The sequence below is a fragment of the Macrobrachium nipponense genome, chromosome 14, assembly GCF_015104395.2.
Source record: "Macrobrachium nipponense isolate FS-2020 chromosome 14, ASM1510439v2, whole genome shotgun sequence".
Classification (NCBI taxonomy): Eukaryota; Metazoa; Arthropoda; class Malacostraca; order Decapoda; family Palaemonidae; genus Macrobrachium; species Macrobrachium nipponense.
In genome coordinates this window covers 56,103,572-56,126,080 of record NC_087207.1, presented here as the reverse complement: position 1 = coordinate 56,126,080, position 22,509 = coordinate 56,103,572, and the positions used below count along the sequence as shown (strand labels likewise).

The 22,509-nt window shown below is 43.9% G+C and overlaps 1 protein-coding gene across 5 annotated transcripts in view; it reads right to left on the bottom strand.

The window, feature by feature from the left end:
- The window catches only part of LOC135226522 (growth factor receptor-bound protein 2), a 196,837-nt gene that overhangs the window by 97,199 nt on the left and 77,129 nt on the right, over nucleotides 1-22,509 (bottom strand). For 4 of the 5 annotated variants that reach the window (XM_064266154.1, XM_064266153.1, XM_064266152.1 and 1 more), the window contains exon 2: nucleotides 6,489-6,574. In XM_064266154.1, the coding sequence (XP_064122224.1) occupies nucleotides 6,489-6,566 (78 nt within the window). In that variant the 5' untranslated portion in view covers nucleotides 6,567-6,574. Of the gene's footprint in view, nucleotides 1-6,488; nucleotides 6,575-6,669; nucleotides 6,907-22,509 lie in introns of those variants that run through there. The other variant, XM_064266155.1, reaches the window with a different exon arrangement.

Sequence of the window (22,509 nt, the reverse complement as noted above, 5' to 3'; positions counted from 1 at the left end):
CCTTTCTGTCACGTGTATTAAGTTCACAGAAAGGATAGGTTCGAAATGCTTTTTGGCATCAGAAACTCAGACTACGTCTAAGTTCCATGCCGGAACCTTTGATCCAGAGAATTTCAAGATCTCCACAGACCTCAAAGTCGTGAAGCTTTGTGTTTGACGAACCGAATCTCTGAGCCTAGAGCCGTCAACAACAATTGCATATTCTACAATAGTTAGGACTTCTAGCTTACTCATACTTCAGACGGAAAGATAGAACCATAAGGAAATTCAAAGAGGTCGAGTTGGAGGAATAGTCACTTACTCCAGAAAACGGCCTCCTCCGATTGAACACTGAAATAGGCAGCACTGCTTTGCCTTGGCCAAGAGACTGCCATCTCTTGAAGATCTTATCGCTATGTACCGTTGAAGACGAAGGTAGATATTGAATGCAACCTACGTCTTCCACAGACGAATCGAGAGAAGGATTCTCAAGATTCTGAACCTGTGCTTACAACTGACTGAAACGCTAAACCGCTAATTCATTGCTTGTCCGGTGAGAAAGTCGTAGTTTGCAATGAAAGCGGGGCGTTCTTCAGTAATGAAAACACAGGGAAAGCCGCCTGAAGAACTGCTTCTCATGGGCTGAACATTGGAAGTAGAGCTGTCAGGTCGGAGAGTAGGCGATGTCTTTTATGACATATCTGTTAATTCGGGATGAACAATGAACAAATTGTAACACCTACGAATATGAGATATATCAAAGACAAACTCAGATGTCTGCAAAATCATTCGCATTATCAGTGCGATGCAGCGGGAGACTTGTACAGACTTCTGTTACCGTGCGGTAAACAGTAAAACCAATAAGTCTAAGATATCTCTGTTGAAAATTCTCACAATATCGAAGGCGATGGAATCTATCGTCACAGCAGTAGATGGTCCTTCATAATTGCGAGAATCCCCTTTAATCAGAGACCTAAGTTCAAGATTGTTGGGCAGAGATAGGTTTGGTAGTCAATCAAAGCAGGGGAGAGAGAGAGAGAGAGACATAAACAACCGTGCATCTCGGAGGCCCAGCTGATACTGAGCGGCTATCAGGCACAGGCAGTTCAATACGCAGTAGCAGAGCCTGAGCTCCCGCTGACTCGTCATCCTGAGTTGCCAGGTAAATCCATATTCCACAAAGGAATGCGTTCGGCTTGAACCACCGAGCATAAAAGATATGCTCGAGCAATTATATTTTAGGCGAAACGAATTTCGGTAAATATAAAAGTTGAAATGGTGTTGTCGTGACAAAACCATAAGAATATAAAATTGACAACTCCTGGGAGGTTGCAGGCAACTCCGAGTTGCAGTTCAATTAGAATACTTCTCGTCTAAGTCGCAATCCGTAGAAAAACTAGGATATGCGCCTACCCCTCGGACCATTCAACTGCTTAGTAGAATCATGTCGCGAGGTTAATATACGTAGTATATTTATAGGATTCTGAACAACGATCTCCATCCTAAATTCTTTCCTTCAAGAAAACAATATAAGGAGGATTGGAGATCGACCACCTTCGATCTCTATCAAGAGAGTGAAGAAGAAGTCTTCCTCGAAGGAAAGCTTCAATGGTGAACAGAATACTAACTGCTGTGTTGCCAGCTACTCCCTTTAACGAAAGGGAAATTAGGTTTGATGATAAATTTTATCGAGAGAAAAAGAAACTCCCTTCAGCCAAGGTGCCTATTTAAACGCAAAAAACAAGAAATTCCCGCTAAACTACAAGAAGCTGAGTTGGTGTTGTCGTAAACAAAACCTGAAGAGTTGTTCTTCCTCCGAAAACTCTTGGAAGGTTGAAGGGAGTGTCCAAATAAATACATTAGAACAACAGTTCTTTCGGCTTCTATCCGCAGAGGTAAATACGATATGCGTATATGATTCGACCCATGCGTTAGCAAAATGACGCACAGATAAACTACGTAAGTATTGTAGTAATTTGAACATCGAATTCTCTACTACATCTTTCCTGTACGAGGAAGAGAGAAAGAAAGGAAAACGACTGTCCACGTTTCTAAATGAACGAGACTTTTTAAAAGACTCCTTGAATCTTTGCCAAGACACTTTTTCAAGAAAAGGGAGTAACATTCGAATAGAGATCATCAAGAGAGAACCGTGGATCGAAAAAGACCGTTCAATGTTTTATGATATTGGACAAAGACTTCCTGGATAGTCTACAAGTCTTTCTCTTAACCCGGATGAGCCTCTGAAAATGAATGAGAGCTCTTCCGAATTTGTTAATGAGTTTATCCGCTTAAAACGATAAAAAAACGTTAAAATCTATGTCAATGAGAACTACCCCATTTATGAGGGGTCCCCCACTTAAATGACAATGGGGAAAACGTCCTGACTTGACAAAACTATTAGCACTTTGCTAATAGGGGAAAACCCTTTAACATGACCGAAAGTCACCCAGGAATCCGAGTATATAATCTTCCCGATCCTCAAAGAAATCGATGCAGAGGAAAGAGGGATAGAAGAAAAAATTCGGGTATGTCTCTCCGCTAACTCCGAATCCTTTTAAAAATTTCTGTAAAGAAATGCCCTCAAACAGCAAATAAGACGCCTTCAACAAGTCTTTTCTCTCTCAAGCGTCCTGCCGAGCTTCCACCGAAGCGTCCTGGCGAATGTCCCACAAAAGCGTCCTGCTGAGCGTCCTGCTGAGCGTCCTCAAAAGCGTCCTGCTGAGCGTCCGCCCCTGCCAGAGCGTCCTCAAAAGCGTCCCCCTGCTTAGCGTCCTGGAAAAGCGTCCTGCTGAGCGTCCTCAAAAAACGTCCTGCTTAGCTACGAGCGTGTCTGAGCAGAGAACACCAAGTCTTCTAACGACGTTTCAGAGAGGAACTCGTTGAGCGCCTTGATGCATGCAAGGCCCGCCAAGAGGCGTCCTGGAGAGCGACCTTGCCAACATCTCAATGTTATGACGAACCGCGTTTGCGTATGACATTGAATATTTTTAAGGGACGTCCTCATGCGAGTCTCCATGGAGAGCCGCACGCTGCTCCTGAAGTGTGTGAACACTAAAGGAAGACGTATGTTTTCGTCTTCCGCAAGGTGCTTGCCGAGCGTCCTGGAGAATGTCTCTACTTATAGGACGTCGAGCACCTCCAAAAGCTTCCTAACGTCTAAATTGCCCTTCTTATGCCGACCAGAGACATAAGTTGTTTGACTGTGCAAAGCAGCTTGCCGGCCGTCAAACTTATCAGCTTGCTTTATCGAAGTAGCGAACGTTACATAACGTATACGGGAGCGCAATGAGGAGAGGAGACGAATACTGAGTTGCTCCTCCAAAAGGTGGAAATCAAAGAATGTCCTTGATTACCAAAATTCTTTTGGACGGGAATGCTAGCGAGGTTGAAACAGCTCTAACTTCATGAGCGTTCACTCGCAGGAGGCTCAAATCACTCTTCTGGCAAGATGAATGAGCCTCCTTAATAATGTATACATGATGTATACATGAGCGGTCACTCGCAGGAGGCTCAAATCACTCTTCTGGCAAGATGAATGAGCTCCTTAATAATGTATAAATGATATATACATGAGCGTTTCTCGCAGGAGGCTCAAATCACTCTTCTGGAAAGATGAATGAGCCTCCTTAAATGTCCCTTCGAAAAAGAGCCAGTGCATACTTCTAAAAGGGAAATTGTGGTCGTCTTTACTCTTTCATCCTCTCGTGACGAGAGAGAGGACGTGAACGTCCTCTTCTCTGCACGTGCTCGATCTTCGGCAGCCTGGGAAGCGACAACAGGACCTGCCGAAAGGAAGCCAGATCAGCATGAAAAACCCGTAACCCTCCTTCGGCTTTTGACATGCCCTCTCCCTGGTTTCCTGGGAGTCCGACAGAGGTCTAGGCCTAGAGGCGTTATGGGGCCGATCTGACGTTCCCTCCTAACAGAGAGAGGACGTGAAGCGTTCTCTTCTCTAAAGCTTCTTAGAGGGCGCGAGTCCTTCCGAGAGCTCCAAACTTGCGCGGGGAGGACGCCTCGTGAGGCGAGAAGCAATCCTTCAAGATTCGTGCACGAGCACGATCTTTAGCAGCCTGGGAAGCGTCAACAGGTTCTGCCGAAGGGACGCCAGATCCGGTGGGGAGCCCCGTAACCTCTTGCGGCTTTCGACATGCCCTCTCCCTAGTCCTGGGAGTCCGACAGAGGTCCAGGCCTAGAGGCATTATGGGCCGATCTGACGCCCCCTCCACAACACAAGGGCACTACACTTCACAACACTGAATGAGAGCGAGCACTTTAGTCTAAGATTACTTGATGTAATCCTCTAGCAGACACTTCTTCTAGGCCCGTAAGCCATACCACAGGGTTAGGCAAAATAAAATCTACAGGAGGTTAGAAGGTTAATTATTTCTAACTTCTGTGTTTTTACTGTGGAGGAAAACTCCTGATTCTAACACGCTCTAAAATGCGTACATGAATCCTCCTTCTTCCGTAATCAGTCACACCTTTACTAATTACATTGAACTTATGCAAAGAAAACATGTAAACGTCATATATACTAAGCGAGTGTCTACCGAAAGTTCCGGTAGCCTCACATTACCATGCAGACAACAAAGTCTGAAACTAGGCTAACTAGCTTCAGACATCAAATGCAATGAAAAAATTTACGATAGCGTATGCCTAGCCACAAATCCAAGTTAATATTGCCAAGACTTATCGAAATAACAATTAGGATACTTAAGCGGCTAATGAAGTTTTCAAAATCCTAGGCGGAGGTCTGTAAACAGTTGTTTACCGACCGGCGACAGAAAAAATATGAATAGAAAATGGGAATAGTTCCTGATATCCGCCTCCCACGGCGGGAATGGGTACTACCACCTGGCGCCCACTGCGGTGCCTGCCGCGTTTTGAAATTAAAATTCTGTCGGGACCTTCGGAAAATACAGCTATATATATATCTGTCAGGTAAGTTTCATGAACAAAATTATATTTCCCGATTGATCTTTGATCTATAGCAAATAAAGTTATTACATTAAGATATCTCAGTTCTATTCTACATAACATCATTTATAACAACTACGGTAATATGTAGTGTACTAGTATAGTACGATGACTGAAATACAAGCCAAACGGATGTTATCCAATTCAGTTGTACTTAGAAAAAAAAAAGTTGTTTCTCGTTCGCTTGTTCAAGGCTGTACATGTTTATGCAACGAGTACATATAATGTTAAAACCATACTTTCATCATTCTCTTTTGCTGTTTTTGAACTTATGTAACTAGAAAATGGAATAAAGTTAGGCTATTGTAATTTGGTCTCTCATAAAATCGATTTATCTTAAGACGAATTATCGTAACTTGAACACTACAGCTACCTATACATATAAAACCTTATATCTTTACATACTCTAAACACCCAAAGGATTAAAGCTAGGCTTTTTTCACTTTACAGTAATTATAATAATATAATGTACTGTACAGTAAATTCTATAGTACTATACTGCATAAATATAATTTTACTTATTGCACCATTGCAGGATTATGGCGCCGTTTGACTGGTCTAGGGCACTGTTAACTGGTCTAGGGCACTGTTAACTGGTCTAGGGCACTGTTAACTGGTCTAGGGCACTGTTAACTGGTCTAGGGCACTGTTAACTGGTCTAGAATTTCGAAAGGTGTGCAGCGGCCGTAGGCTTTAAAATCGCTAAGCGTCGAAAATCACTTAGCGTCGGCAGCCAGGAACGGAACCCTTGCCTCTAACCGAGGGCCGCCTGTAAAGACATCAGCATTATAAAAAGTGATTCCTAGCTAACTAGACTTACTGATCTTCGAAGCAGTTGCCTTTCTCTTCTTATCCCCAGCCAGTTTGTTTAAGTGAGATTGTAAGGGTTTCCATTTCTAAATGTTCCCGTCACTACATTCCTTACAACTAAAGTCTACTGAACAAACCTGTCCTCTACAGTCTGTGTAGACTGAATGCGAATCATAAGATTCCTTAGACAAATGAGTATTGCGGCCTTTGCTGCAACACCTAAAGCTAAAAGTACTCGAGTCTGTCATTCTAAAAATCAAGTCAACTAAGTTGTAATCGAGAAATGAAGGATAATTCAGTTAAACAACTGTCAGAAATATTGATTAAATAAAGTCTTGCTCTATCTAAATATGCTGTAAGGCAAGAACACTTCACCAAATGAAGAAATAATAATCGGATTTAGACAATTTCTAAAATCAAAGCTACTGCCAAAAACTGTAGCGTTCCTGCTAGTTGTTCCTATTTTACCCCAAAAGTGGCCTGGGCCAGTCACCTAGCCAAAATAAAACATTCCATAATTTTTAGCTGATGAACGAGTAAAACTTATGGCAATACAATTGCTTGGTAAATTACTTACTATATAAAAATCAGGCTTGTTCAACACGGAGGAAAACTTATGCAAATTTTTCCCCACTACCCTAAATTGTTGAACAGTAATTTATGTTTATCATAAGATTGATTAAATACCTGACAGCCACAAACACATCAGATGTACTCACCTTTAAGATTTGTCCTTTTCTAAAACTAAGCTCATCTTCTGCCGTGGCATTAAAATCATGTTTCGCCACTGCCTCCATGGTGATAACTGAAAAATACATAATGCATAAAATAGCAGCAAGAGCAGAATTGGATAAAGCAAAATCTTATATAAAATACTATAGAAACATTGCTGCCACTTACTACTACTATACAGGCAGTCCCTGGTTATCGGCTGTCTAGGTTAATAGCGATCCAGTTTTACAGCACTTGTCTAGCATCATAAAATCGGCGATTTTTGGCGCCATGAGGACTGAGTTTAGGTTATCGGCGCCATAACATACCTAAGAGGGGCGCCATTAACCGAAAATTGGTGCCATATATTGCTGAGTTTCAGTTAATGGCGGTTTTCGCTTAGCAGCACCCCACCAAGAACGGAACCCCCACCGATAACCAGGGGGGGACTGCCTGTAGTTTACAGTAACAGTTGTAGCACAGGACTCCTGCAAAGAAATTACACTAGTTCTTGGTTTATTTTCAAACAATTTAGTGACAAAATCATCTTATTTCCATGGATTTGTGTAAGTCTTATACCCAATTTGGAAGATAAACACATACCAATTGGCAACATTGATAAAAAAAATAGGAGAGCACGAACAACCCGTAGCTACTGTTCATAGCAAAACCGTTGACATTTGTGACAGGAATCTAGTTACTTTCTCCACAACCAATATTTTCAAATTATCTATCATGAATACGTAATAAATTTAAGTAATTCATAACCTTACACTGATGTTTAACTATTTATTTCAAAACTGTCAAGTGCACACTTCTTCTTCCTCCTCCCAAAAAATTATGAGTTTCCTTGGATTCAAGTGTGAACACCATCATCATTTACAATTTTTGTGAAGAATGTGTCCCAGCGTCTATGGGTATGAGTGGTATGCAGATTTAGCACAAGAAATGGGAAGTTTGTTGGCACAAGTGACTCCGCAAACATCGAGATGGCGTCAATCTTCTACATGTAAGGTGTTTTAAATAAAAATTTTGAAAGCGTCGTGGAGGTAAGTTTGCACTGCACATGGCTAGGCTTTCATTAACCTCTGTTTAACTTAAATTATGACATTATTTTGTATTTCAGAGAAAACACTAATTTTGAGAGAAAAGTAGATGTCTTGAGGTGTTACTTCCACGACCAATGACTCGTGACTGGTCTCCATCTCCGGTGTCAGGATGTGTTAAAGTACTTTTTGTGGATGGTGGGTCAACGAGCGGGCAAGATTTGGCGCAGATAGTCAACTTGGTTGTTTACCCTACCCACGAATTAGGGTAAAACACGGCTGTACGGACAGGCGGATACTGTACCGTTGTGGTTTCACTTTCCCAAAAAGTAACTTTAACACTTCCAGTATCCTGAATTAGATGCCAGTCATAACTCCCAACCAGCATAGAAGCAACAACTTGAGACCTCTACTTTCCTCTCGGAGTAAGTGTTTTCTCTCAAGTTATAAAATATTGCCATAATTTCTGGTTAAACGACGAGGGTGCATCGGCCTCGGGACGGCTAAACATAGCAATTGTTGGGGAAGAAGAAGAAGAGTGCACTAGAAAACATTTAAATTATTAGTTACATATATTTATTATGTATTCATGATAATTCATTTGAAAATATTCATTATTGCAAAAATGACCAGATTCCTGATACAAATCCCATCGGTTTTGCTGTGAACATTAGCTACGATGTTGTTCGCGTTATTTTATTATTATCAGTGATGCCAATTGTTTTGTGTTTACCCTGCAAACTTGGGATAAGAGTTACACAAAACTGTGGAAATAAGAGAATTTAGCGTATTTATTTGTGATATACCATACCGGGTTAGATCTACCCAATTTTATCATTATTGCATTATTATGACTAGAATTCATGGAAACAATTTGTACAGGTATTGGTGTATGTGTCAAGTTCCACTAAATTGGCAATGATGACTTGCCATTCCTAGAACAGATTAAAGATTACATCTATTTCAGCCATACAATTATTAAAAATTAAAAATGATATTGTTATTGTACAATAAAGTTTCATACATACTTACCTGGCAGATATATACTTAGCTATAGACTCCGTCGTCCCGACAGAAATTCAAATTTCGCAGCACACGCTACAGGCTAGGTCAGGTGATCTACCGGCCTGCGCGCCCTGGGTGGCAAGGAAATAGGAACCATTATTCGTTCTAGAACCAGATTTTTTCTTCCACCTGTCTCCTGAGGGAAGGCTGGGTGGGACCCCCATTTTAATTTCGTATATAATTCTTGCCCCCAGGTAAGTATGTATGAAACTTTATTGTACAATAACAATATCATTTTCATACATTCAACTTCCCTGTCAGATATATACTTAGCTGATTGGCACCTTTGGCAGAGGGTAAGAGACAGCTAATTACTGATTAGACAGGTAAACAACATACGTTGTAGGCAATAGATAAATAAAACCTTGGTTCCTATGTGTTTAGACGAAGGGTTGACTTCCTAGCTATTGCTAGGAGTCTGCTTCATCTCAAGAGCCTCAGCGAGGATGTGACCTATGGCTAAGAGTTCTTGTAGATCTGTCAATGGGGTCTTATCCACTTACTCGACAGAATCTAATGGTCTTTTGTCAATGGGGTCTTATCCACTTACATGACAATACACCTATGCCTAGTGGCATAATTAAGGAGCACAACACCGGTCCCGATCACCTGATCCTAACACGAGGGTTAGTGCTTAATTTGAAAAAGAGTTATCCCCAAACTCCTTTCAAACCACCCAAAGAAAAAACACCAAGTTAAATAAATTTAACTCACTAGTTAAGGATCAGTGTTGGCTCCCTATCCCAGCAGTGTATCCGTAGACACGTATAACCAAGAGAGAAGGATCTCTCGTAGGTCAACTTGACCTCCTTCGTGTAATGGGAAGTCAACCACAGAGTTGCATCTCCTGTAAGTGACAGCTAATATGTCCTCATGACATATTGTTCTGGAAAGAACAAGAATTCATAAAAGCTTGCACTTCATGCGCTTTTAATTCTCAGCTGTTTGAAGGAATCATCAAGTTACTCACGAAGTGCTTTAGCGATCACACTTGTTTCAAAGAAGACCAGGGCTTTCTTTGAAATGGATCTCTTCAGGATGAAGCCTAGAGCCTGGCTGGCGTCTGCCTGGCGCCTCGCGCCTGCCTGGCGCCTGACGCTTGGTTGGCACCTAGCTCCAGGAAGGCGCTTTTCGCCTGACTCCTGGCTGGCGCCTCGCGCCTGGAAGTAGCTTCGCGCCTGGCTCCAGACTGGCACTATTTGGCGCTTGGCGCCTGGCTGACTCCTCTCCACTTGCTGGAGCTTCGAGCTTGGTAGAGTCTCGAGGATGTCTGGCGATGTCCACATCGGACACTCTTATCTGTCCGATTTGTTCGCCTCTAGCGCATCTGCGCTAGGTTGGAGGGCCCCTCTTTCTCTTCATCAGACAATGACAATGTTCCTTGAAACCGTCTGCCTCGGGCATTTTTTACGCCTGTTTTGGCATTTGGCGCCTGGTTGGCGCTACATTGTCCGAAAGTCCTGAACCTCCACAATAGTTTATCAGGAGATTGGAGAAGGGTGGAAGAAATTCTTCCACTTTGAGCTTTTGGCCTCTCCGGCAAGGGGAGGTGATTGTAGTCAGCTACATCCATTAGACGATAGGATATCTAACAGTACGAGAGATAAGAGTCTTCCTCCGAGGAGGATCCTTCTTGAATCCTTCCGTTGCTAAAGAGATCTCTTCTTACTTGTTGATGAAGTTCCTCGTTGCAGAATCTTCCCTATCCTTGTCCGAAGGAAGGGAAGGAGCTTGGAAGTTGAAGGAGACTCCGAGCTGAAATTGGGAGGACTCCTGATTTCTAGCTCTTTATCGTATCCCTCTGAATACCTTCTGGGAAGCATTTCGAGCCCTCATCGCATCCCAAAGACTTTGTAGGCAAACGTTTAAACCATCTCTTCTTCTGTAGGTGAAAACATAAGTACCCTGCTGGGCAACAAAACTTCTATCTGAAAGCGTTGAGTCAGGAATAGAGGGTTTTAGTTCTTTTACCAGACATACTATGCTGGCAAGAATCCATTGCCGAGTCTCCATTGAATCTGATGCGAGATTCCAATGCACAAAAAATTCACTTGTCTTCATGGTCATTTAGGGCCAAGAGAAACAAAGAATTCCCTCATAAAATTTCTCAAAGAAGTTTGATGAGGAGTAGTTCCATCTTGTCGGAACACGGAATCTGAGGCCACAAAAGATCCCATTCGAAGTACATGATATCCTACTCTTGTCGTATTGAGAAATCGTATAAGATCCCGAAGATCTTAATCCTCTGCTATCTCTAATTCCCCTCGTATAGACAAAGTATAGCCTTTTACTGCGTTCTTTGATAGCAGATATATACAAAGGTGATTCTTCCCTCTGAAAGGGAAGAAAAAACCGCTATGTGGTTCACAGAGGTATCGGAAGAGGACAGTTTCCTCATTCCATCTAGCACGATCTGCAGCAATTCTATGTCTTGGCCATGACTATTGTCATTTACCTTGAAAAATCCTCTCATTCATGTCCACTTCTGGTCAGTCTGCACGCGGACAGACTTAAGAGTGTAGAGGTTGTTAAGGTCCATCTATAATAGATGCTGATAGAATCTCCAGACTCACTTGGAAAAGCCTTCCAAAACATGCTGTGAGAAGAACGTGACTTCTGTGAATCCAACCTCTCTAAGGCCAAAATGAGGCATAAAGTATCATCCTCTCTTCCTTTGACGCCCCTTTATCTTAATATCTGTTAAGAATTTATATATCTAGGGGAAAAAAGACTAAAGTTTATTCCCCATTTAAAACTAAAAAAGGGATTTTGACGTAAGGAAAAATCTATTTCTGGGCGATTGGCTCGTGTCGCCAGCGAAATATCCTTTAATCTATTATTTCTAGGGTAAATGTACTAACACATACCAGAGAATAAATAAAATAAAGAAAAAGGTCAGTACAACTGACTCGCTCATCCTCCAAGAGGATGTCGGTATGAACACTAGGCGAGTGAGACCACTACCACGAGCCAAATGCCAATAGAAATCTCCCACTACAAAAACCCTCCATGAGGGGGAGCCGACCCACAGAGTGAGCAGCTCGTACTACTACTACTCCATCCCATGCTGCCGACTGCTGCGCCTCTGGTGCCATCCCTGAGTTGGCAGACAATCTTGGGCGAAGGGATGGGTAGGTGGGATTTCGCTGGCGACACGAGCCAATCGCCCAGAAATAGATTTTTCCTTACGTCAAAATCCCTTTTCTGGGCTCAGCTCGTGTCGCTGCGCGAAATCGTACCAGAGAAATAGCACAAGATTGTAAACAAAAATAATAAAATAAATTAGAATAAGTCTCAAATAAAAGACAAAATAAATATAAAAAGAATATAATTGCTAAAAAGATACATACACACAGTGATACAAAAAATAGAAATATGCTTAAATTACACTTAATTCTAATCATGTTTCTTAACATAAGGTAATTTACATATATACAGAGGTAAATGGCTTACATGTATCAAAAGTGGTATCTGTGTAAAGGCATGTATCAAAAAATATTATAGCAATTAATATAATCAAATGAACAAATTAATCACAATGATAATATATAAAGGAATGTATATGACTTAATATACAAAACCCGTAACCATTATAAATAAGATGTATCCCCTAGCATAAAAATAAGGGTAACATCCATGAGATCAATATCTATAATCATCTGTGAGTGTCCCTAGCAAAAAAATAAGGGGCACCCACTACACCATCATAAAAGCAGCTAAGACACAAGGTAAATGTAAATGAACAAGGCAGGAATAGACGAACTGTTGGGTGAGGCAGGTAGAAAGGAGGACTGAATCTTCTACTACAGATTAGCTAGAGTCCAGGGGAAACTATGTTACCCGCTGCTACTGCTGAAAATTTCAGAGCTTCCAAGGACTTAAGGTAATGGACGTTTGAACACTGTCGGCGATTTCCATCCGGTATACTTTTTCAACTCATCGAAGTTCATATGTTGGAAATAATTAATTGAGGTGGCTACTGCTCTGACATCATGTGCTTTCGGGAAAGAGTCAGGATTGGCTTGCTTAATAAAGTACAGGATTTGTTGCCTGATGCCTTTAATGGATAAAGTTCCACCTTTTCCCTCTTAAAGAGGGGACCCGATGAGGATGAGGAGGTCCTGGACAGAAAAGGCTCGTAACGTTGAAACTGGGCAAAGAGATACATCTTGTGGAAGGGGTAGCACCTTCCAAGGTTCCCACCTCATCAAAGGATCTTCATTCTTTGCTAAAAGCTACGTTCCGGAGAAAGTAGGACTTCCCCAGTGGGAAGGAATTGAATATGATCCGGATCTCTGGATAAAAGCCGACAGTTCTGAAATTCTTGCTCCTGAAGCTAAGCTTAATAAAAATAGGTTTTTCTTAAGAGCATTATAAACGAGCATGTGTCATTATCGGTTTCTGAAGCCAGTTTTAGAACATCGTTTAAGAACCATGAAACTGACGTAGGCCTTAAAGAAGGTCTAAGTCTAGCACATGCCTTAGGAATAGACGAGAAGTAGGAATCCGTCAAGTCTATGTTGAACCCAAATTGAAATATCTTTTTCAAGGCTGACTTGTTTGTCGTAATCGGTGCTAGCTGCTAAACCTTTTTCAAATAAGGATCTGAAAAAGGATATAGCTGAATTAACTGTCATGATTCTAATATCTGATTCTCTCAGGAAGATTGCTAACTTTTTGACAGCAGCATCATACTGTCTCAAAGTTGAATCCCTTTTATCGGATTCCAAGAAGAGAATATTCTGAGGGTCAATATTCGCATCTCTTTTTGCCGCAAACTTCATGAAATCCATAAAGTTAGGGTTTTGAGAATCCCTGAGGAAGCGAACACAGTCTTCGTTTGTACTGACTGGGAGAGCCTGGGATTGGGATCCGAAGAGACGAAGGCCCAGTTCCAGAATTAGGGGATACCAATTGCTCTTCGGCCAGTCTGGGGCTACTAGAGCCCCCCCCCACTTGACCCTTGAATGTCCTGCGTTTTGTTTAAAACTTTCATGAGAAGATTCACTGGAGGGAAGACATAAATTTTCCTTCTTCAGATGTTCCAGGCTAGAGCCAGGGCGTCCGTGGCATAGGCCAGAGGGTCCAGGTTGGGGGACTACATAACACGGCAGTTTGTGGTTCGCTTGAGATGCGAAGAGATCCACCTGTAGCCCTGGAATCTCTTTGAAGGATCCATTGGAACGAACTGTTGTCCAGTGACCATTCCGACTCTATGGGGGGGGGGGGGCCTGATCGGGATAGCGCGTCTGCTATGACGTTTCTCACTCCAGCTATGTGAGTGGAGGAGAGATGCCAACTGAACTTGTCTGCCAGGGAGAAGATGGCTACCATGACATGATTTAGATGACGTGACTTGGAGCCTCCTCTGTTTATACAATGTACTACCACTGCGCTGTCCAGAACTAGCTTTATGTGGGAGTACTTTGGTGGGCGCAACTTTTTTAGAGTCAAGAACACTGCCATTGCCTCCAGTACGTTTATATGGAACTGACGGAACTGAGGTGACCAAGTTCCTTGAACCTTTTTGACCTGGGAATACCCTCCCCAACCGCTTAAGGACGCGTCTGTGTGGATGGTGATCCCTGGTGGAGGGAACTGAAGGGGTACTGAACACTGACAAATTCTTGACTTTCGCCCACGGCCGAAGTCGATTCTTTAGAATCAGAGGGACTGAGGATAGTTTGTCCCTGGACCTGACATTTGCTCGTGAGCGCCAGATTCTGGTTAGGTCTTTCAGTTTGGCTTTCATTAAGACGTTCGTCACTGATGCAAACTGGAGAGAACCCAGGATCCTTTCCTGAGCCCCCCTCCTTGACGCCAGTTTGTGACTTAGAAATTGCTTGACTGACTTCGCTATTTCTTTCCTTTTGGTTGATGGAATCGACAGAGTATGGGAGGATAGATTCCATTGAATGCCCGGACCACTGAAAGTTTGACTCTGGAGTGAGTCTTGACTTGGTCCTGTTTATCTGAAGCCTAGATATTCCAGGAACTGAATCACTTTCAGTGTAGCTCTGTTGCATTCCTCGACTGTTGAAGCCCAGATCAACCAATCGTCGAGATACGCTACTACCATAATCCCATTGGTCTGAGTGTTGCACTACCATTCCGCTAGCTTCGTGAACACCCTGGGTGCCACGTTGAGTCCGAAGGGAACTACCTTGAAGGAGAATGTCTGGTCTCCTATCTTGAAACCCAGATACGGACGGAAGTGTCTTGCAATAGGGATATGATAGTAGGCGTCTGTAAGATCGATAGTGGTGGTGACGGCCCCACGGGAAGTAAGGTCCGCACCTGCGAGATCGTGAGCATCTTGAACTTGTCGCAGCGGTATGCTAAGTTTAAGCGGGACAAGTCTAAGATTACCCTTCTTTTTTGTGAGCCTTTTCTTTGGCACGATGAACAAGCGACCTTGAATTTAATCTCTTGGACTCTCGCTATAGCTCCTTTCTGAAGGAGGTCCTCCGCGTACTCTGTCATTCCTTGGAAGGAAGTTGACGGGATGGTAAAAAAAAAGGTCTGGATGGAGGTGGGTTCGTCAACCAGCTCCAACCCAGGCCTTTTGACACTATGCTCTGAGCCCATTCGCTGAAGTTCCACCGGTGGCGAAAGTGAAACAGCCTCCCTCCTACCTGAAGTTCTTCATTGGTTCTGGTAACCGCCTCGGCCTCCTCTGAAGTGCTTTCCCCTATTAAAGGGGCCTTCCCGATCCTCTCCACGAAAGGAACGCTTACCTCTGCCTCCCTTACCCGAGCGGTCATACTTCTGTGAAGCTTGACTCTCGAAGGCTTGATTGTAAGCTGGAGAGATGGCGTAAGAGGTGGAGGGCTGAGGCTGAGGGGATATCACATAAATTGGGCTGTGATTGAGCTTTAGAAGTGGAAGGTTGGGCTGTTTGCACTAAGGCAACCGCTGGAACTTGCTGAGGAAAGCGTGGCTGCTTTTTCCTGGTAAGGTTGGAAACGCCTGGTTTCCTCTGCCCCTTACCTTTTCGCTGTTAGGTCTTGCCTCCTCTTAGCCGTAAGGCCCCAACGGTCGCCTTAAGGCTCTGGTTTCAGCCTCGTAGCCTCTGACTGGACTTCCTTCACCATAGCTTCTGGGAAGAGATCTGCTCCCCCCAGATGTTATACTCCGAGTAACCTATTTCGGCTCATGCCGAATGGTTGCCTCTTGTAGGACATGCTTCCCCCTACAATTCGTTCTAGCAGTGGCAAACTCAAACATATCTGCCTGTACCGTTGAGTCAGGGATTTGGTCATGAGCTTAAAAAGCGGTTCTGAACCATAGGCTATGGTTGCTACCTCGGTCATAGCCATAGAGTTAATTGATCTGGCTAATCGCGATTTCGCGTCAAATTCAGCCTGAATAAGGTTATCTGGGAGCCTGGTAGCTTTTCACCAAACTGCTCCATAGCACAGTCGGTTGAGTTTGCCAGCTGAGAAGGTGTTCGGCAAGTCTTCCCACAATTCTCCGGCTGAGGGGAGTAACGGAGATGTGGGATCTGCTTCCTTCAATTGAGGTATGGGTTCCCCCTTCTGGGGGGCCGCTGGATGGTAGACCTCGCGATCTTTGTCAGGAATGGGAGCGGGGTACTCTCATCCATTGTGAAAATGGTAAAGGGACTCTTAAAAAGTTGTATCCTGGTATTAGAACAATCCATGTCCTCTAAACACCTGAGCCATTCTCTCTGAGCCTGGTCTCGTGAATAGAGGACTGTCTCCTTTGGTACCCTATCATCCCGAACCATGGCTGAAGCTGTGAGCCTTGCGTAGCCGCCTATGAACGGAGGCTGGAGGTCTTCCGGGTAGAACTCGAAGTCCTCTATCCTTCGAGTTCCAAATTCCGGTATAGAAATGAGACCGTCTTGGAAGGGGCGTATGACGCTACTCTCCATGGGTTGTTCATCGAGAACGGAGGTAGCGAAGTCATACGGAGGAAGCTGAGTTCCACTCGTATTGGAAAGTGGAGGAGAGGCTAGAGGGGCTTCTCTCAGTCCGGCTATAATGGAGTCTTGGGAAGTAATCCTATCCGACAATCGAGAGATCATTTGTTCCATGCTACTCTTTAGGGACCCAACCAGGTCGCCCACCTGTTGCAACAGGCCAGCATTGGAGTCCAAAGCGGAGCTGCTGCGGAGGTGGAGGGGTGGCTCTGAATCGGAACCAAGGGTAGCGGAACTGGTGACTCTGCCGGAGTGCGAGATCTCTCTCTGGGGAGGATTTACTCCTCGAGGACTTAGAACCGGAGCTAGAAGCTTTAGGACCTGTCTGCTCCGGGATTCCCAGCCGGAGACTTACGTGAGGAGGATGAAGCCGAAGTCGTCTTCTAGACGACGACGACGTCTTAGTCAAGGATTTCACTGCTTGACCCTTGACCTTAGGTCCTAACCCGAAGCGTCAGGAGGTAGTATACAATTCATCACCTGTAAAGCCTTGGAAGGATGGAGAGGTTGCAGGAGTAGAAGAAACAGTTACGCCCAAGGGTGACCCTTGGGTGTCCACCGTACCTACCTCGACCAACAGGTCGTCTACACCTACCATAGGTTCCACATTAATATCTAAAGTCGCGACGTCCGTGGAGATATCCTGTCTTGGTCAGTTAATGATGCAGCCAGCTGTTGTTGGATGAAGGCGATGTCGGGGCCGCCTCTACTGGGTCACGTATCCTGTCGCCTTGCTCCGGGGAAGATTAATACCGCCAACCGCTTCTCTAGGATGTAGGGCATACCCTTGGCGGCGTTCTTCCCAAAAAACCGCCGACCCAGGCCGCAGGGTTGTTCCAGTGCGTATCCCTCACTGACGGCGCGCCTGGAAGAGAGGGCGTAGATTAGAATTAAGAATCACTTAAAACTAAAACTTAAAGTATAACTTAAACTTAGATGCCTTAAGTTAAAGTGAATGATGAAAACTTAAGCACTAAAACAGAAGCGGAGCAGCTACCGGAGATGGAATACTTACCCCCCGTCTAAAAGCTGGCTCACCAGATCGTAACATATGGTCACGTCTCATGGTACCAGACCTGGATGTCCCCGTGCGGAGTCGCGCATGGAGCATGGGACCGGCAAACTTCGTGTCCACATGGGTCCTGAAGTGTGGCGGCGCATCCCGGATGCTCACAGTTGGTGGCCTGTAAGTGGGAAGACACATGAGTATCTTAAAGAATATCACTTACAGGCTAAAGGACAGAAGAAACTCCGTTGCATGCCGGAGCTCGGAAAAAATTTGGGCATAACCCCTCCCTGCTTCGCCTGAATAGGCTATAATCCCGGAGAGATCCGGTAAGACAATGTAAGGGAGGGGGGATGGTTTAAGTACTTACTTTTATAAACTTATAGTTAATCTAATAACACTTAAACCTAAAACTCAAACGAACCGGACCAAAGTCCAGCGCGTAGCGGAGTGTAGTAACTCAGCAATACGGTAAGGTTAGCAGGGACCCACTGTATGCTCCGGTCCACTCTACTGGGTGGACTAACAACTTTCCGCTGGATGCCAGGACTCCGATCAGGAAAGGAGCCCTAGTAAGGTGGGAAAGAGCGAGAAGACATACAGGCTCGAGCTAGCACGGAGCGACAAGGTAGCAACGGATGGGGGGAAAGGCCAGTACCCCCCGCCACGTTACCACCCGGCCGGACCGAGAAGCTGGAGAGGTCGAGTCCAGTCTGGGTCTGTCCCGTCTCCCTAGCCCCTCCGCCTGGGGGGAGAGAGGGGGCAGGCTCGGGTATAGGAGCGAGCATGGGCAGACCGACCCACCCTCCCCCGACCCTATGGAAGAGCGGGAGGGGGGGGAAGGTGACTGGGCAGACGTCTGGCTGTCTCGTGATCACGTAGTGACCACGAGGCGGTAAGACCAAAACAAGACCACTAAGCCTAGGACAAACCAACTAATCAGAGAGATGCTATCGGAAAGCAACTGAACTGAAAAGCAGTAGCATATAGGCCCACTGGGCCAAAACCACTATCAGAGAGATGCTATAGGGAAGCAACCAAACTGATGAGCGGTAGTATAGGCTCAAGGACCAGGACCTAGGCTAAGCAGACGCCTAACTAACCTAACTAATAACCAAATACATAGTAAAATTAAATAAAATTAAAAGAAAGAAAGCAATATAGTAGGAGAAAAAACCCAGGAGTGTACGACTAACCCGAAGGTAAGTCTACCACTCAAAGCTAGTCAGAGGCCGATACTAAGAGCCGGGACTAGGGTCTGGATAGAAGAAGCCTACATAAGGTAAAAGACATGCATGCATGACAAACCTGAGTAGGACAGTACCCTAAGTAAAAACGGATAATTAAATAATAGAGCTGCCCGGTACACAGATAAGGGGATGTTCAGTATGGAGATATGGGAGAACCAAGAACGAACCCACACGAGGCAGAACCATGCTGCCATGCTTCCGACCCAGAGTTCGTATTTATATACCTAAAAAAAAACGGCAAATACTGTCTCAGGGCCGGAAAAAACCAACTAACCATAAATACTGAGTACTTAACTTAGCTGCTGCGATAGCTGCACGCTCCATTATAGATAAATCCAACGAAAGGGCACAAAAAAACACAGAGAGAAAATTAGCACGTGTGACTCGTGTGCGATAACTGAAAAGGATGGCCACCAGAGGCGCAGCAGTCGGCAGCATGGGATGGAGTAGTAGTAGTACGAGCTGCTCACTCTGTGGGTCGGCTCCCCTCATGGAGGGTTTTTGTAGTGGGAGATTTGTTCTATTAGCATTTGGCTCGTGGTAGTGGTCTCACTCGCCTAGTGTTCATACCGACATCCTTCTTGAGGATGAGCGAGTCAGTTTGTACTGACCTTTTTCTTTATTTTTATTTATTCTCTGGTATGTGTTAGTACATTACCCTAGAAATAATAGATTAAAGGATATTTCCGCGCAGCGACACGAGCTGAGCCCAGAAAATGGCGTATATTGCTTACCTCTCTTTTGGTTCGAGAATAAGGAAGCAGTCTAGAGGAAGCCTGTTCGTCTTCCACCTTGCGAAGAGATCTATAAAGAAGACATCTCGCAGGTTTCTACAACTCTCTTTCCAACTAAGATTAGACATAAGTCAATAGTTATATCGTCGATCGAGAAGGTTCTCACGGACGTGCAACATCGTGCAGAAAACCTCTTAAGGATCGTTATGTTCCGTGTCTGTGTTCCAAACAGGTTCTCTCTTGTTAACGCGAACATGGGCGAACAAAGAGATTCTCGATGCTCCTTGAGATATGAGAGCGAGCTGTGGAATTAGTCAAATTGATTTGAAAAAATCATTTCGTCCCTCCTTGGGATTGAACACCCCTCCAGTTAGACGGGGAACGAAATCAGGAACGAACCGTGCCGTTACCGAGCCTGCTGTCAGAGAGGTTACTGAACCCTTCGATTAATAACTCATTATATCGAAAAGTTAGCAAGTCCATTATTTTGCTTCTGTAAGCATGAGAGCATCAAATAATATACATAGCTCTACTGCATTAAATTTACTGTTGTTGTCTCATTCCTATAATCCTGTTACATTGCGGTAAACATTACCGCAAGGTTACAAGGGATCTTTTTATTGAAAACTCCTTAGCAAAACGAATACCATGTTATTCATGTTTGCCTATAAATCCCCTCAAATCGAGGCTAAGTCCATGATTGTAGGGGGAAGATATGGTTAACCATTCGATCCCGTAGGAGAGAGATGTAACCAACTGCTCATGACCGAGAACTGGATGGTACTGTATTGGCTTATAATGACAGCCGTCTCATTCGCTGCCTGGCTGCATTCTTCCTGAGTTGCCAGTTACTTCATTCAATGAAGGAATATAATAAAATTATTCTCGAGCCTAAGGAAGCTCTCAATAATGCATATTTTAGCCAAACAACCTTTGTTAAATACCGAAGCTGAGTAGGTATTGTCGTAACAAACCTTTTAAGCGAAGTCCTTACTAGGAAATTCCTGTAAGGATATAGATAATTCCGTAAAGAACCACAAAGGCAACTATGGTATGTGTATATGACTTGTCATTCAGTAGTCGTATACACCAAATCTTCTTACTACAGGTATTCACCTACTTACGATGGGGTTAGGTTCCGAAAAACCCATCGTAAGTTGAGAAAATCGTATCTGGGATATAGCCTAGCCTACACTAAGTTAATTAGTACCATATAGGCTAGGCTATATACACATATGGAAGATTAGCCTACACTACACAGATACCTATACATATATGGTATAGTAATATTAATATCAGCTAATTTGGGTGTTTCAATCAAGATTGACTTATTGATAATTAAGTATAAAAAGAAATTTAATAATAAGAACAGGATCAGACTGTAGCGTAAAGGGTACTCACCAAGATTCGGTCCGTTTGTCGGCATACGTGATAGGTGTCCCCCCCCCCCCCCCCCCCCCCCCCCCAGGCTGTTCATGGCTACTATACTATAACTAAAGATCGGAAGCGTAGATGATGATAAAGCAGCAGGATCATCAATTCGCTCTTCCCTCAGATAGAATTTCTTCTTGTTAGTTCAGGATTGTGTCTCGAGGAAACAACTGTTTCCGAGACGTACAGGATCGAGTCTCAAGTGAGGGGTAGGGTGGGGCTGGGAAGCTGAATGCACTGGAGTCGTTCTCTTGAAGAAAAAATCCATTGTAGGTTGCACAGAGCGTTTTTTTCGTTCTTCATAAATTAATCGGTAACATGCAACACTGTCTTAATGAGCCCTCTGAACTTTGGCAAACCATCCCTCGTCCCCATCCATTTCACTTAAAAGTTTCAGTCCTTGATCAAATAAAGCAAACGCCTCTGCCAGCTTTTTAGTCGTAAACGTTCGCTCCGGCTCTTTTATTTCTTCTTCCTCTTCTTTTGCTTTTTTTTTTTCTCTTCTGCAAGTGCAATTAAATCCTCTGCCGTTAGCTCTACATCTTGCACATCTATAAGTTCTTGGATATCTTCCTCGTCAATTTCTAAATCTAAACTTTTCCCAAGGTATCAAGATCTTTTTATTGATTTCCACTTCTTCATTCTGATCGAAACCTTTAAACGAGTTCACTACACTTTCAGCAGATTTTTCCAGACCCCATTCATACACTCCTCTTTACTTTACCTCTTCCACTCCCTTCCAATGTCATAATGGAGTTAAGAACACTAAATTCTTTCCAGAAAGTTCTGAGATCTTTCTCCTCGTTATCCGTAGCCTGAACAGCCTGCGCAAACGTGTTCCGAAGATAATATGCTTGAACGTAGCCACAGCACCCTGATCCATGGGTTGTAGAGAGAAGTTGTGTTTGGTGGCAGAAACACAACTTTTACATTCTCGTTAATATCTCCGATGTGCTGAGGGTGGCCAGGAGCATTGTCGAGAATCAGAAGAATTTTGAAGGGGATGTTATTTTTCCTACAATGATCTTCACTTCCGGAATGAAGCAATGAACGAACCAGTCCTCGAACAATATTGCAGTCATCCAAGCTTTTTCATTATGACGGTAATGCACAGGAAGTGTATGCTTGTCGATGTTTTTTAAAAGCCCTTGGATTTTCTGAGTGATAAATCATAAAGGCTTAAGTTTATACCCAGCCACTTTATTTCCCCCAAGCATAAGAGTCAATCGATCCTTGTATGCCTTAACCCGGGCATCGCCGTTGCTTCTTTGTGGATGTAGGACCGTTGTGGCATACGTTTCCAATAAAGTCCGGTTTCGTCAACATTAAAGATTTGCTCTGGCAAGTAGCCTTCATTAACGACGATCTCGTGTAAAACATCCTTAAATTTAGCGGCTCCGTCGGCAATCAGCGCTTGCTGCTTCACCGCTAATTTTCACACTGTGAAAATTATGGCGGTTCTTGAAAACGACAAAACCATCCAGCACTTGCTGCAAAACTTTTTGTTGTGGTATCATCATAATTCTTCTTCAGTTCTTCAAAAAGCATGCGC